The sequence below is a fragment of the Cervus elaphus genome, chromosome 19 (assembly GCF_910594005.1).
Source record: "Cervus elaphus chromosome 19, mCerEla1.1, whole genome shotgun sequence".
Classification (NCBI taxonomy): domain Eukaryota; kingdom Metazoa; phylum Chordata; class Mammalia; order Artiodactyla; family Cervidae; genus Cervus; species Cervus elaphus.
The window spans coordinates 69,696,705-69,710,351 of record NC_057833.1 but is presented as its reverse complement, the minus strand read 5'-3'; the positions used below and the strand labels follow the sequence as shown (position 1 = coordinate 69,710,351).

General features: G+C 47.5%; 2 protein-coding genes across 7 annotated transcripts in view; both read left to right on the top strand.

The window, feature by feature from the left end:
- The first annotated feature begins 2,554 nt into the window (after nucleotides 1-2,554).
- On the top strand, nucleotides 2,555-3,861 carry LOC122675236 (basic proline-rich protein-like). Its single transcript, XM_043873660.1, has 2 exons — nucleotides 2,555-2,562; nucleotides 2,718-3,861. Exons 1-2 carry the CDS (start codon nucleotides 2,555-2,557, stop codon nucleotides 3,859-3,861), a joined length of 1,152 nt encoding a protein of 383 aa, XP_043729595.1.
- DOP1B (DOP1 leucine zipper like protein B) overlaps nucleotides 3,068-13,647 on the top strand; it is a 133,396-nt gene continuing 122,816 nt past the window's right edge. For all 6 annotated transcript variants that reach the window (XR_006335279.1, XM_043874270.1, XM_043874269.1 and 3 more), the window contains exons 1-2: nucleotides 3,068-3,220; nucleotides 9,156-9,320. Coding sequence is in view for 5 of the 6 variants with exons in the window: in XM_043874270.1 (XP_043730205.1) it covers nucleotides 9,183-9,320 (138 nt within the window). In the remaining variant the exon portion in view is untranslated. The remainder of the gene's footprint in view (nucleotides 3,221-9,155; nucleotides 9,321-13,647) is intronic.

Here is a 13,647-nt window from a genome sequence, read left to right as displayed (position 1 = left end):
CCAGGGATCGAACCTGTGTCTCCTGCATTGTAAGTGGATTCTTTACTGCTGAGTCACCAGGGAAGCCCCCCCCCCAATACAAAATAAAAAGTTTTTTTTTTTTTTTTCTTAAAAAAAGGAAAAAAAGAGAAATGCACAGAATAGAAATAAAAGGCAGGAAAATAAAGTGGCATGTTTTATTTTTTATTTGTTTGGCCTTGCTGCAGGATCTTAATTCCCCAACTAGAGAGTGACCTGTGCCCCCTGCAGTGGAAGTGTGGCAACCTAACCACAGGATCACTAGTGAATTCCCTGAAGTGGCATGTTTTAAATGAATTATCTCATACAACGTGTTTTTAGGCACTGAATGGAGCCAGAGATCCCACCCACATCAGCTTCTCTGTGACACACTTTTCAGGTTGTCACATGTTTTCAGTTTTCTAGGTTGACACCTGTGTGGGGAACCCAAACACAGCATCACCTTTACCCTCACCTACTGAACTGCAATAGGACTGTGACAGCTGAAGAGCCCAAACAGTGACGCAGCGGAGATGAAACAGGTGATAATGATGATCCCAACAAAGGTTTACTTGTTCCTGCAAGTCAACACAGCGTAGGCACAGCATCAACTACAGAGCTACGCAAGACTCCTACCCAGGTGGGTGGAGAAGAGACTGGCTTAGGGAGTCACCAGTATCTGCTCCTGGAGACTCAGGATGTGTTTCCCTGGCCAATCTCCCTAATAGGGGGGACCAGCCTGAGCCTGGGGTCAGGCAGATCCCCTGGAGAAGGGAATGGCTGGCTACCCACTCCAGTATTCTTACCTGGAGAATCCCATGGATAGAGGAGCCTGGCGGGCTACAGTCCATGGGGTTGCAAAGAGTAAAATGAAATACGACTGAGCGACTAATACTAAACACTAAGCCTGAGCCAGAAAATGTCATTTCCTGTGATTTACAGAGCCTTCTTTATTGTCAAAAGGCTTACAGTTCTGATTTAAATTAAATCTGAAGTGCCCTAATTAAAGTTTTATTATGCAAGGCACCTAGGCTATTTACATAACTTAAACACATGAACATAGCTCAGTAATAGATCAAGGGTGACAAGGCAACTGGAACCAGGTAAACAGATCCTTATAAGAAGACAGGTTCGAATCTTAGTGCTGTACATTTACCATCAAGCCTGATTATAAATGGAGTTCTTCTTTTAAGGGTTTATACTATCCTGATTTGTTAAAGTTAATTTAAATTAAGTTCCCACACACCTGGCATTCTTCAGCGCTAGGTGACCTAACTACAAGTCACACGTGTTATTTTATATAAATGCATTAAGACAAAATTGTACAAGGTGGTCTTGGCACAGACAGACTGATTACTCTTAACGGTGGATACAAGCAATTCTTCTATCTCTATTGTTGTTTCGTCGCCAAGTTGTGCCCAACTCTTTTGCAAGCCCATGGACTGGGGCCGGCCAGGCTCCTTCTGTCCATGGGACTTCCCAGGCAAGAATACCGGAGTGGGTTGCCATTTCTTTCTCCAGGAGATCTTCCCAGGGATTGAACCCATGTCACCTGCATTGCAGGCGATTCTTTACCACTGAGCCACCTCGGAAGCCACCTTAACTCTGTTAGTTCAATGTAATGTGGAAAGTGGTAGGATTTGAGGAGCCTAAGGAAAAAAAAAGGAGAAAAGAAAAGAAACTCATATGTTTGTCAGCTTTGTGTAAAGATGGAGTTTATCACATCTTCATTAGGAAATCAATTTTCATTAATTCTTTGTCTTGCCAAATGCTCAATCCTTTAAGTTTTCTTCTGTTTCCACTTTAAGACCATTCCTAGAACTATTAGAGGGCTTTCATCTGGGACACTTGGTATGGATGAAATGGAGATGGAAGATCAGAATCAGAAGCCTGGCTGGGCCAGAGGTCCAGCATCTCAAACTATTAAAATATTCTTGGTATTTTGGGTGAGGAGATAGAGCCCCTGGGAACGTGATACAAATTCTATACCCTTTCTCCAGAAACACAGATAAACACATGTTCTATCCAATTTCAGCGTGTTCATAGACTCCCCACTCCCATCCCCTCAGACTCTTTCACCGATTGCCTAGTATTTTTGAGCCCCAGACTAAATCTGATTCTGCAAAAACCACAACCTCAATCAACAGGTGGCACTGTTCTGGTTGGCTGGGAGCCCCAAGCTGGGGTCATCAGGTGCTCAGGTGAACTCTGCCTGAGCCCGGTCATCAGGTGCCTCTTGCCCTGCTGCTGTCAGGCCAGGCTGGGTGAGTCTGGACTGTGTGGGTCCCGAAGACCCCTGAAAGGGGTTAGGGGTTTATCTGGAAATATTTATGCCCTTTAGGCTTGATGTGAGGTCTCCTTCCTAAGCCAGAGCTACATAAAGAAGCTCATTGCAGGAATTATCTCCCTCACCTCCTCTGATGCTAAAGATGGGAAAAGTGAAGCCTGTGGGCTGGGGTGGGGCACCTTAGCCAGGGTCCCCCAAACCTCCTGCGGCCCGAGCATGTATGGAGGGGTTTGCTCTGCTTCCTCCCCGAGGCTCTGGGGCGTGGTCCCGATGGCCAGGTGCCACGGACCCCACCGGTCTCGGGTGCAACGGTTTCTCCTAGCCTGTCACTCCAAACCCCACCTGGGGACGGCTGATTCCCTGACTCTGCGGAAGACCGGGTGGAAGCGCGGTGCTTGCCAGGCCTGGGCTCAGGCCCAGCCCCCGCGCGCAGAGGACCCACCTCCCTGAGCCCGCCCCGCCCACCGGGAACCGCCTCCTGGCCCCGCCCCCGAGCCCAGGGACCGCCCTGGAAGCCCCTCCCCCAGCGTCGAGGACACTCCTTCGGCCCTGCCCTCACGCGCCGAGGGCTCTTCCCTTGGCCCCGCCCACATGCCTCGAGGGCCCCACCTCCCGACGCTGGCCCCGTCCCGTCCTTAGAGGATCTCCGCCCCTTAGCCCCGCCCCTACGCTCTGAGGGCCCGCCCCTCGACCCGCCCCCACAGACCACGCCCCCACAAGCCACGCCCCAGCAGAGGACCCGCCCTTGGCCACGCCCTCCCCAGGCGCCGCCGAAGACCCGCCTTCCGGCCGGCCCCAGTATCCCGGAGCCGCTGAGGCTCGGGCGCGGCGCTTCTTCCGCGGTGCCGGCGGACTCGCTCGACCCGTGGCGTCCAGGCCGGCTCCTCCGCGCCTCTCCCGTGGGCGCGCCTTCCGCGGAAGAAGCCGCCGCCGCCGGTAAGTGGGCCGCGCGCTCGTCTGCTAGACGGAAGCCGAGGGAGCCGGGCGGCGTCTCCTCCCGCGGGCCCGCGAGCGGCGGTGGCGTCCTCGCCGGGTGCCCAGGGGTTCGGGCGGCGCCTCGGGGGCGCGCCCGGGCTGCATGCAGGTGGCTCTGTGGAGCGCGCACTGCAGCAGCGCAGGGACAGCCCGAACGAGCCCCGCCAGTGGGCGTGGGGGCGCCGGCCCGGGACCCCTCGACCCCACCCCCAGAGGCCGCCCGCCAGCCTGAGCCGGGCCCCCACCCCCACCCCCAGGTCTCCCCGGCTCCCGGCGGCGAAGGCGGGCAGGCCCGGCACGCGCGCGCGGCCTTCTCGTCCGGCAGGTGGAGGTCAGGTGGGTCACGGCCCGCCAGCTGGTCGGCGGATGCTGGAGCCGCGCGCGCCTTTGTTTTTGCTCCCGGTCCTGTTCGGGAAGCTGGGCTAAGAATTGAGACCTTTTGTGAGATGAAGGTTGTCCCCGTGGAGGAAAGACCACCCCCACCACCACCCCAAGTCTTCCAGACTGTCCTCTGGAGAAGGGAATCTGAGCCGCAGTGCGCGCTCGGCCCGCCCGGCCCCTGCATCGTCTTGCAGTCTCGCCGCCGGCTGCTGACGCCCTGAATGGTCCTTAAAGCATCTCTGCCCCACTTATGGAGGCTGTTACCCTCAGGTGTTTTCCCTGACCTCGGTCAACTGCCCTACCCTCGGGAGAACCCTGGTAGGATTTTTTTTTTTGGTAAGAAAGTGGAGGCGCCTCTTCCCCGCCAAAGCTGGCGCCCATTGTATGCCTCACGTTTTTCCACTACAATCTAATTACCATCTGAAAGACCCCATTCAAAATCTTGTGTGGCCTAGAGTCGATTAAACCGCTTGCAGATGAGTGTTTTTCTCGTGCTGAGACAGAGGATCATTATTTATCGATAAGTGGATCTCTCTCTTGAGAGGTGTGACTTTTTGACATTTTTTTCGCTTTTATGTTTTCTTCTCAGAAACAGGTCCTTCATGTCAGCATCTCTAAAACTAACTTCTTTTGGATCTAGGTGGTTGATTTTTCACTTCAGCTTGCTTTTCTAAGAAATTAAGCGTGGTTAGGGTGAGAGATTCCCAGCTGAGAGTTTTCCGTTTTTTTTCCGGCGGATTCATCTGGCCCCATGTGCTTGTTTATAGGACTGCTGCTTTGGGTGTAATGGTTACTAAGTTGTTATACTCACTCTTACTGAGTTATTGAGTCTCTCACAGAAAAGGTATTCGGAGGAGATTGCAAAATCATTGTCAGGAGAGCTCGATAAAGGTTACACTCTTGAGTTTCACCTGTGGCGTAATATGGTCGAGGCTCTGTGGCACCCGGCTGGCCTGAACTGGAATCTTGATTCTGCCAGTTGCCTGTCTTGGGACCCTGGCACCTTTTTTGGAAGGCCTCAATCCCAACATCCTCATCTGGAAGCTGATGATACCATCTCTTAGGACTTTTGTGTATGGCGTGAGAGAAATACATGCAGAAATGATGGGTTTACCAAGCCCACCCAGGAGTCTGGCTTATGAGCATAGCATCAGGTGCCCCATATTTTGAAATAAAAGAGCTTGCTTGACTGTTTCCAAACTTCTTTCCCGGGCTGTTAGTGACATCAAGGAGGCTTTCTTATAACCAACCATAACGTTGAGCTGCTCCAGTTACCCGCTCTTACTGGGCTTAGACCTTGCTTGCCATGAGCAGTGGTGCCCCTTGGCTATCCCCACGTCCTAAACACACGTGCTGTCACTGACAAGGCTCTCTTCCTGCTAGCAAGCGCCCACACTCGTGGACTTGGAGGACTTCTCTGCTGTTCGTTGGGCTCCCTCTGCCCTTCTTGCCATCATCACTCTGTGTACACATTCAGTTTTTAAAACGTATCCTTTAGTTTTTATTGTACTTTCATCCTTTTGGCAGTACCTTGAGGCATGTGGGATCTTTGTTCCCCAACCAGGGATGGAACCCATGCCGCCTGCACTGGCATCAAGGAGTCTTAATTACTGGACTGCCAGGGAAGTTCCATGCCATGTTAAACTGAAATTACGTGTTTAGACATTTCCTCTTTTATTAGGCTCTGAACTGTGGGAGTCGAACTCTGCCTTGTTCCTGTTTCTTTGCCTGGTGCTTTGACACCTAATAGAGTGAACATACTGCGTGGTGTATTACAATGGTTCAGAAATATGGAATATCAGATTTACAAATCTCCTGGAATTAAAAAAAAAAGCACTTAGACCATTGCGATGTACTAAATTCTTATGTCTTTACTTGGCAAAACAAACAACATCTCTCATTACCATCCTTATTATTTTAAAAAACTATGAAATATTATTTCAGAAAAGAAGGCAGGCCTTTCCAGGAATGAGCCAACAATCCTATTGTGTACCTATGCATAGGGCAGTGTATTTTTTTTTTTGAAAGTACATTGTATTTTTGCAGAGAGGTCCAGCATGTGCAAAAGCCTTGTGGAAGGATGAATTATCTCAGGACAAGCAGAGTGCTGCAAGGAGAGAGGCAGGTAGAGCCTTGCAGGCCCAGAAGTGGGTTGGACATGAAGGGAGTGTGGGCTTACTATACATAGGCTCAGTGGGAAGAGTTTCACCGAGGTGGGGAAGTGCTTTATGTTTTAAGAGGACTTGGAGTGCTCTGTGAAAGTATACACAGGAACAGAGGGACAAGAGTCTGAAGGAGAAGCCTTAGGAGGCTTCTGCAAGCTTGCAGGAGGAAGCTCACCCAGTGGAGAGTCCACGGGTGTTTTGGAAGATGAGCTAACAGGCCTTGGGCTCAATGTGGCTGGTGAAGAGAAGGAAGAGTTCAGGACGACGTCAAAGGTCTCATAGGTGGAGGGGTCACCTTCTGAGGAAAGGAAGACCGGGGAGGGAACGTGCTATGCAGGTAGAATCAAGAGTGGAGAGCTTCTTTTTTTTTTTAAGTTTATTTTTAATTGGACGATAATTGGTTTACAATGTTGTGTTGGTTGCAGCTGTACAACAGTTGAGTCAGTCAGAAGTGTACATATATCCCCTCTAAGAGTGGAGGGCTTTTTTTTTTTTACACAAGCAACTTAAATGCCCACCAACCGATGAATGGATAAAGAAGATAAGGTGTATATACACCGAGCAGTAGAATACTGCTCGGCCATAAAAAATGAATAATGACCATTTGCAGCAACATGGATGCAACTGGAGGTTATCATCCTAAGTGAAGTAAGTCAGAAAGACAGGGAAGGACAAATAGCATATGATATCACTTCTGTGTGGAGTCTAGAATGTGACACGAATGAACTTATCTATAAAATGAAAACAGACGTACATGAAGGACAGATTTGTGGTTGCCGAGGGAGAAGGGGGAGGGGTGGATTGGGAGTTTGGGGTTAGCAGATGCAGACTATTATATATAGAATGGATAAACAGCGAAGTCCCACTGTATAGCTCAGGGAACTATAGTCAATATTCTATAATAAACTTACTGGAAAAGGAAAAAAGAGGGGAGGGTTTTTTAAAAACAGTGTTATAAAGTTAATAATTTACAGACTGTAAAGTTCTTTCAGTGTATCATTCAGTGATTTTTAGTAAACTTACAGAGATATGCAGCCATGGCCATAATCCAGTTTTTAGCACATTTCCATTACCCATCCCCCGCCACCATAAAAAAGATCCCTTGTGCTCATTTGCAGTTACTCCCTGTTCCCGCTCCCCACCCTAAGCAACCAAGAACGCATCCACTTGCCATCTCTGCAGACTGGACTATTCTGGGCATTTCATATAAATGGAGTCATATGATGTGTGGCCGTTTATGACCGGCTTCTTCCACTAAGCTTGTATCTTCCAGGTGCATCCACATGTAACATGTTCAGCACTTCGTTCTTTCTCATCACTGAGTGGTGTGCCATCATATGGCTAGACCACATGATGTTGATAGACACTCGAGAGTTTAGTTTCGGACACGCTAAGTTTCAGACGTGTAGAGAAGTCAAGGAAGCATTGGCATGAATTTGGGTCTTTGAGGGGGAGGTTTGGAGGGCTATAAACCTGTGAGTCATGAGCATGAAGCTGGTATTAGTTAGTTAAAGGAATAGATCATTGAGGGGAGAGAGAGGGCGAGAGGGGCCCAAGCATGGTGCCCAGGAATGCCAGCATCTGGCGGGCGTGCAGATGAGGGTGGGCCTGCAGGGAGGTGGGTGGGAGCCAGCACAGGGCAGATGGCCCAGAGGAGTGTGGGCTGCTGGGAGGCTGTCTGCAGGAGGAGGAAGTGGCCTGCTGCACCGTCCTCCTGGGAGGGGAATGAGGAAACAGTCCACTGGCGTTGATGATTTGGAAGTCAGTTGTGTCGGCCTTAAGAGGATCACAGGGGGCCCGGAACCATCAGAAAGCTAAGAGAAGACCTCGAGAGTCTTAAAACTTCCCCAGAGCCAAGAAATGAAAAACTGAGGCTTAAAGATCACATTGTCCCTGCAGCTCGGTTTCTTCATGAAGTAATATTTGCCTTTTTATCTGATTGATGACACGCAGTTTGGTTAGCAAACTGACGCTACCTCGGGGGAATTTACTCACGTCACTATTACTCCATGCTTCTCTCTCCTTTCAGAGCATGAGCTAGTGAGATACCACGTAGGCTCATAAATCAGTCAGGATCATGTTTAGCTGTGAGTAACAGAACACTTGATTTAATAGCTTAAACTCAACTCTTAACATGCAGAAAGCAATAAGTCCAGGGGCAGAGTGTCCAAGGTTGGTGTGGCGCCTTCCTTCCACTTAACGCATGGAAGTCATGCCCTAAAGGTGGCTCTTTCCCCTGGGTTGCAAGGTGAGGCTTCAGCTCCAACATCAAACCTTTGTTTTGAGGCATAAAATAGGGGAAAGGTGGAAGGCAAAAGACCAGAGGAGTCCACCCTACCACCGCTGCCTCAGGCTTTGCAGTAGCTGCAGCGGTTCATGTATAATGAATGCATCTAGCCACAGGGGAAGAAAAAGAAGGAAAGAATATACAAGCGCCAAAAGAAAACGGCAACCACCTGGATCCTGGTGTCACACACCTCCATCCAGACTCCTTGCCTGTAGACATAGAGCTGTGGGGGCTGCACCCTGCCGGGGGCCAGGCAGATAACTGGTACTTAGAAAATGAACAGTCAAGGCTCCCCAGGTGGCGCAGTGGTAAAGAATCCACCTGCAATGCAGGAGACGTGGGTTTGATCCCTGGGTCGGGGAAGATCCCCTGGAGAAGGAAACGGCAACCCTGCTCCAGTATTTTTGCCTGGAAAACCCCACGGACAAGGGAGCCTGGTGGCCTACAGTCCATGGGGGACACAAAGCGTCAGACAAGAGCACACCCACATGCAAATGAACAGCCACGTGGTGGATTTCTGACCCCACTGCTGTCAGACCCTTCACGCTTAGGTCCTTGGGCTTTGTAACTTTTTTTTTTTTTCCCCGCCTGATTTTCTTGTAGAATACTTACAGTCCTCTCTTGGAGTCTAGTTGTGAAGGATTTAGTGCTAAAGCAGCTGTTCGGTTAGGACCACAGATCTGCTTTTCCTTAGGGCCAGTGGATGCCCTGTGCTGGTAGGAACCACGTGCATTCAGAAGTAGCAGTTGGCAATAACACACAGTTAGCCACTTTGTGAGTTTCACTCCTAGAGTTCACTTTGTCCATTAAGTGGAACCCTAAGTGTTTTCCTTCTTTCGGCTCCATCCATTTGTCTCCCTCAGAGTCCAGGAGGGCCAGAACCATTTATCTTTTATGTCCCCTAGTGCCTGGCTCGGCAGCCTTGCTAAATATTTGAGTTGGATCGCCCAGCCCGTGCGGGCACAGGAGTGTTTGTGGCCACGTGGCCTCCAGGGCAGAGACTGGGGACACTTTTCATCCTCGAAGAGCTGCCGCATCTGTTTGTCCTCCGATTCCCTCTTAGATACCTTTTCTGCTGTGAGAATGTAAGATGGATCCAGAGGAGCAGGAGCTGTTGAATGATTACAGATACAGAAATTACTCTTCCGTGATCGAAAAGGCGTTAAGAAATTTCGAGTCCTCGAGTGAATGGGCGGATCTTATATCTTCCTTGGGCAAGCTCAACAAGGTATGTGGGGCTGGGAGTGTTTGCGCTGGGGGGGTGGGGGGGCGGGCACACAGCTGTCCTTTTATTGTTTCAAGGGCTTGTCTTTTTAATATTACACTGCATGCCGATTACAGCCATCAGATAAGAAGAACTGCCGCTAATTTGTCACCCAAGTTACCTGCTATTAACCTATCAGCGTATGAACCTCCTCTTCGAGCCCTTTCTTTCTGAGCACAGCACCTATAGTGTGGATAAAGTCCCTATAACAGCAGAACACTTTTTTTTCTCAACAATATTTAGGTCTAAACAAGATAGATTTATAAACAATCCAGTTATTCAGAGGTGAATGGTCTGTCATGTACTGCTCAGGATTTTTATGGCTCTTTTTTTCTTTCTTCTCTAATCTTTTCCACCATTTTACTGCTAACTGGTAACTCCTAGAAAAATAAAGGATGAAGCAGTTATGGAAATCTGTCCAGAAATTGTGTGTGTGTTTGGACAAGGGAAAGTGGGTTGGGTCTAAGAAGACCAAAACCGATCACTTGTAGGCTTGACCTCGTGTGCCATGGATGGGGACCTTTGTTTATTTCCGTCCTGCCCAGAAGGAGGGTGACTACTGTGACCTTTAGGAAGACAATAACCTGGGCTCAGAGAGGCTGTGCTTGGTTCTGTTGCCGATTACCTGGACTCCTGGGTGTGACAGCTGACTTTGGAGCCCAAGAGTGTTTGCGGCCACGTGGCCTCCAGGGCAGTGGGCTGGGCAGTGCTTCAAGGGACCAGGGGGAGAGAGGAGGCGGGCAGCCTGATCACAGGGGCAGAGCCTGGGCAGCTGTCCAGCACCAACCGCCCGAAAGCAGCTATCAGCACCCACAGATGGCAAAGAGGAGACGGGAGGTTATTGCAGGTAGTGCCCAGGAAGCCGTGCGGCCTCTGCAAAGTATATTTACAACATGTGAACCCCGTGGCTGGTGCTGGCTGGGAGGAAAGTGATGATGTAAGTCACTCAGTTGTGTCTGACTCTTGGCAACCCCATGAAATGTAGCCCACCAGCTCCTCTGTCCATGAAATTCCCTCGGAATACTGGAGTGGCTGCCATTCCCTTCTTTAGGGGATCTTTCTAACACAGAGATTGAACCCTCATCTCCTGTATCACAGGCAGATTCTTTATTGTCTGAGCCCCCGGGGCTGGGATGGAAATGTATAATAAAACAGCAAATAAGAGCTTGAGAATGCTTTGGTGACAGAACTCTGACTTAGGACTTTTCTGGCTGAAGGTAACATTCATTGTGTTGCACAGAGGTCGGTTGCTTTTTTAGGGGAAAGTGAGATGCCCTGGAGTGGGCCTTGGACATATTCCAGTTCTTCTACACATTTTACTGTTTTAGTACTTGACTCTCCTGGAATCTAATAATACCATACTTTTGGGGAGAGGCGGGTGTGCTTACTGCTTTTTTGTTGAGTTAAAATTCATGCAACGTAAAATTTGCTGTTCATTTTTTTTTTAATTTAATTTTTGTTGTCTGTGCTGGGTTTTTGTTGCTGGGTGGGCTTTTTTCTAGTCGTGGCGAGCAGGGGCTACTCTGTAGTTGCTCAGGCCCCTCGTGTCGGTGGCTTCTCTTGTTGCAGAACACGGGCTCTAGGGTGCAAGGGTTTCAGTCTCTGTGTCTCCTGGGCTCTTGAGCACAGCCTCAGGAGTTGTGGTGCACAGACTTGGTTGCTCCGTGGCATGTGGGATCTTCCCAGACGAGGGCTCGAACCTGTTTCTCCTGCCTTGGCAGGTCGATTCTCTACCACTGAGCCACCAAGCCCCAATCAACCATCTTAAAATACATGGCTTTTAGTGCATGCATGATGGTGAACAACCATCACCACTGTCTACTTCCCAGACATTTTCCCCACCCCAAGGGAAACCCTCTCCATTTCGTGTCTTTACCTAGGCCCTGGTAGTCACTAAGCTACTTTCTGTATCTGTGGATATTTCACATAAAAGGAATCGTACAATAATGTGGCACTTTTGAGTCTGGATTCTTTCACTTAGCGTGTTTCTAAGGTCCATCCACATTGTCACCTGTATCAGTACTTCATTGATTTTTATGGCTGAATAATGTTCCTGGGTATGAACAGACCACATTTTGTTTAGCCATTATTCAGTTGGCCCTTCTGAGTAGTACTGTATGAATATTTGTGTACAAGTTTTTGTTTGAGCACCTGTCTTCATTTCTTTCAGGAGTATACCTAAGAGTGGGATTAGTCACAGGGTCACTCTATATTGAAGTTACTGAGGAACCATTGAGATGTTTTCCTCTCAATGTAGCTACCCCTTTTCACATGCCCACCAGCTATGTATTAGGGCTCCAATTTCTTCTTCACAGTTTTCAGGGTGGTTTTCTTTTTTGACTATAGCCATTCTAGTGGGTGTGAAGCGGTATATCTTACATATCTTAGGGTTTTGATTTGCATTCTCCTAAAGCATCTGCCTACAATGCGGGAGACCTGGGTTCAATCCCTGGGTTGGGAAGATCTCCTGGAGAAGGAGATGGCAACCCACTCCAGTATTCTTGCCTGGAAAATCCCATAGACAGAAGAGCCTGGTGGGCTACAGTCCACGGGATCGCAAAGAGTCAGACACGACTGAGTGACTTCACTTAGCACTAATGACTAAAATTTTGAGTATCTTTTCTCTTGCTTGTTGGCCATTTGTATACCTTCCTTGGAGAAATTTCTATTCAGGTATTTTGTTTATTTTTTTAACTATGCTATTTGTCTTTTTGTTGTGATTTGTAAGAGTTCCTTTTACATTCTGGATTCTAGTCCCTTACAGGATTTGTGATTTGAAGATTTTTTTTCCCCATTCTTCAGGCTGTTGTTTAGGTTTTTGATTGTGTCTTCTGATGCACAGAATTTTAAAATTTTTGATGAAGTCTCATTTGTTTTTTCTTTTGTTGCTTATGTTCTTGGTGCATATCTAAGAAAACATTGCCAATTCCACAGTCAAGAAGATTTACCCCTGGGTTTTCTTCTTTAAGAGTTTTTAGTTTTAGTTTTTACAATTAGATCTTTGATTCATTTTGAGTAAATTTGTGTTTTTTGCTGTTGTTGTTTTTCATAGATGAATATTGAGTTTGTAGTAAGAATAAAATTAACTCATAGCACACATGCAATTCAGACATTCAAAATTAAACAGTCTAGGGTTGGGAAATGCAAACAATATGATACACAAACACATGATATGAATTAAATACATGATAAATGCAATAAAAAAGTACATGATAAACACATTAGCCATATTATTGTATGTAACCAGAGGCATTAAATGTCTCAGATGGAAGGAGTATAGGTTTGGGACATGTGTAAGCATTCGAATGTTCTGGAAATATTCTTTTTTTTCTTTAAATTTAATTTTTTATTTTATATCAGAGTACAGTTGCTTTACAGTGTTAGTCTCAGGTATACAGCAAAGTGTGTCCATGATACACATACACGTTCCATTCTTTTTCAGATTCCTTCTGCATGTAGATTATTACAGATTGTTGAATAGTTTCCTGTGCCATACAGTGGGTGCTTGTTCGTTATCTATTTAGTATCTGTATAGTAGCATATGTATGTTAATCCCAAAATCCTAATTTCTCTCTCCCCCTACCTGTACCCTTTAGCAACCATATCTTTATTTGTGAAGTTGGTGAGTCTGTTTCTGTTTTGTAAATAAGTTCATTTGTGTTATTTTTTTTAGATTTCACATACAAGTAGTATTGTGTGATACTTGTCTTTTATATACTTCAGTTAGTGTGATAAGCTCCAGGCCCGTCCATGTTGCTGCAGCTGGCATTATTTCATCCTTTTTCATGGCTGAGTAATATTCCGTTGTGTACGTGTACCACATTATCTCTGTCCATTCATCTGTCGATGGACACTTAGGTTGCTTCCATGTCTTGGCTGTTGTCAGTAGTGCTGCAGTGAACATTGGGGTGCATATTTCTTTTCAAATTATGTTTGCCTCTGGATATATGCCCAGGATTGAGATTGCTGGATCATATGGTAGTTTTTGAAGGAACTTCCATACTGTTCTCCATAGGTGCTGCACCAATTTACATTCCCACCAACAGTGGAGGAGGATTCCCTTTTCTCCACACCCTTTCCAGCATTTATTGTTTGATGATAGCCTTGCTGACCAAGTTAATTTTTGTGCATGGCTTGAGGAGGCTCCAACTTCATTCCTTCTCATGTGGAAATCTAGTTGTTTTACATGTGGAAAACCATCTGTTGAAGAGACTGTTCTTTTGAAGGGTCTTGGAATCTTTGTTGAAAATCAGTCATCTATAGGGAGATGCTTAATTCTGGACTTTCCTCT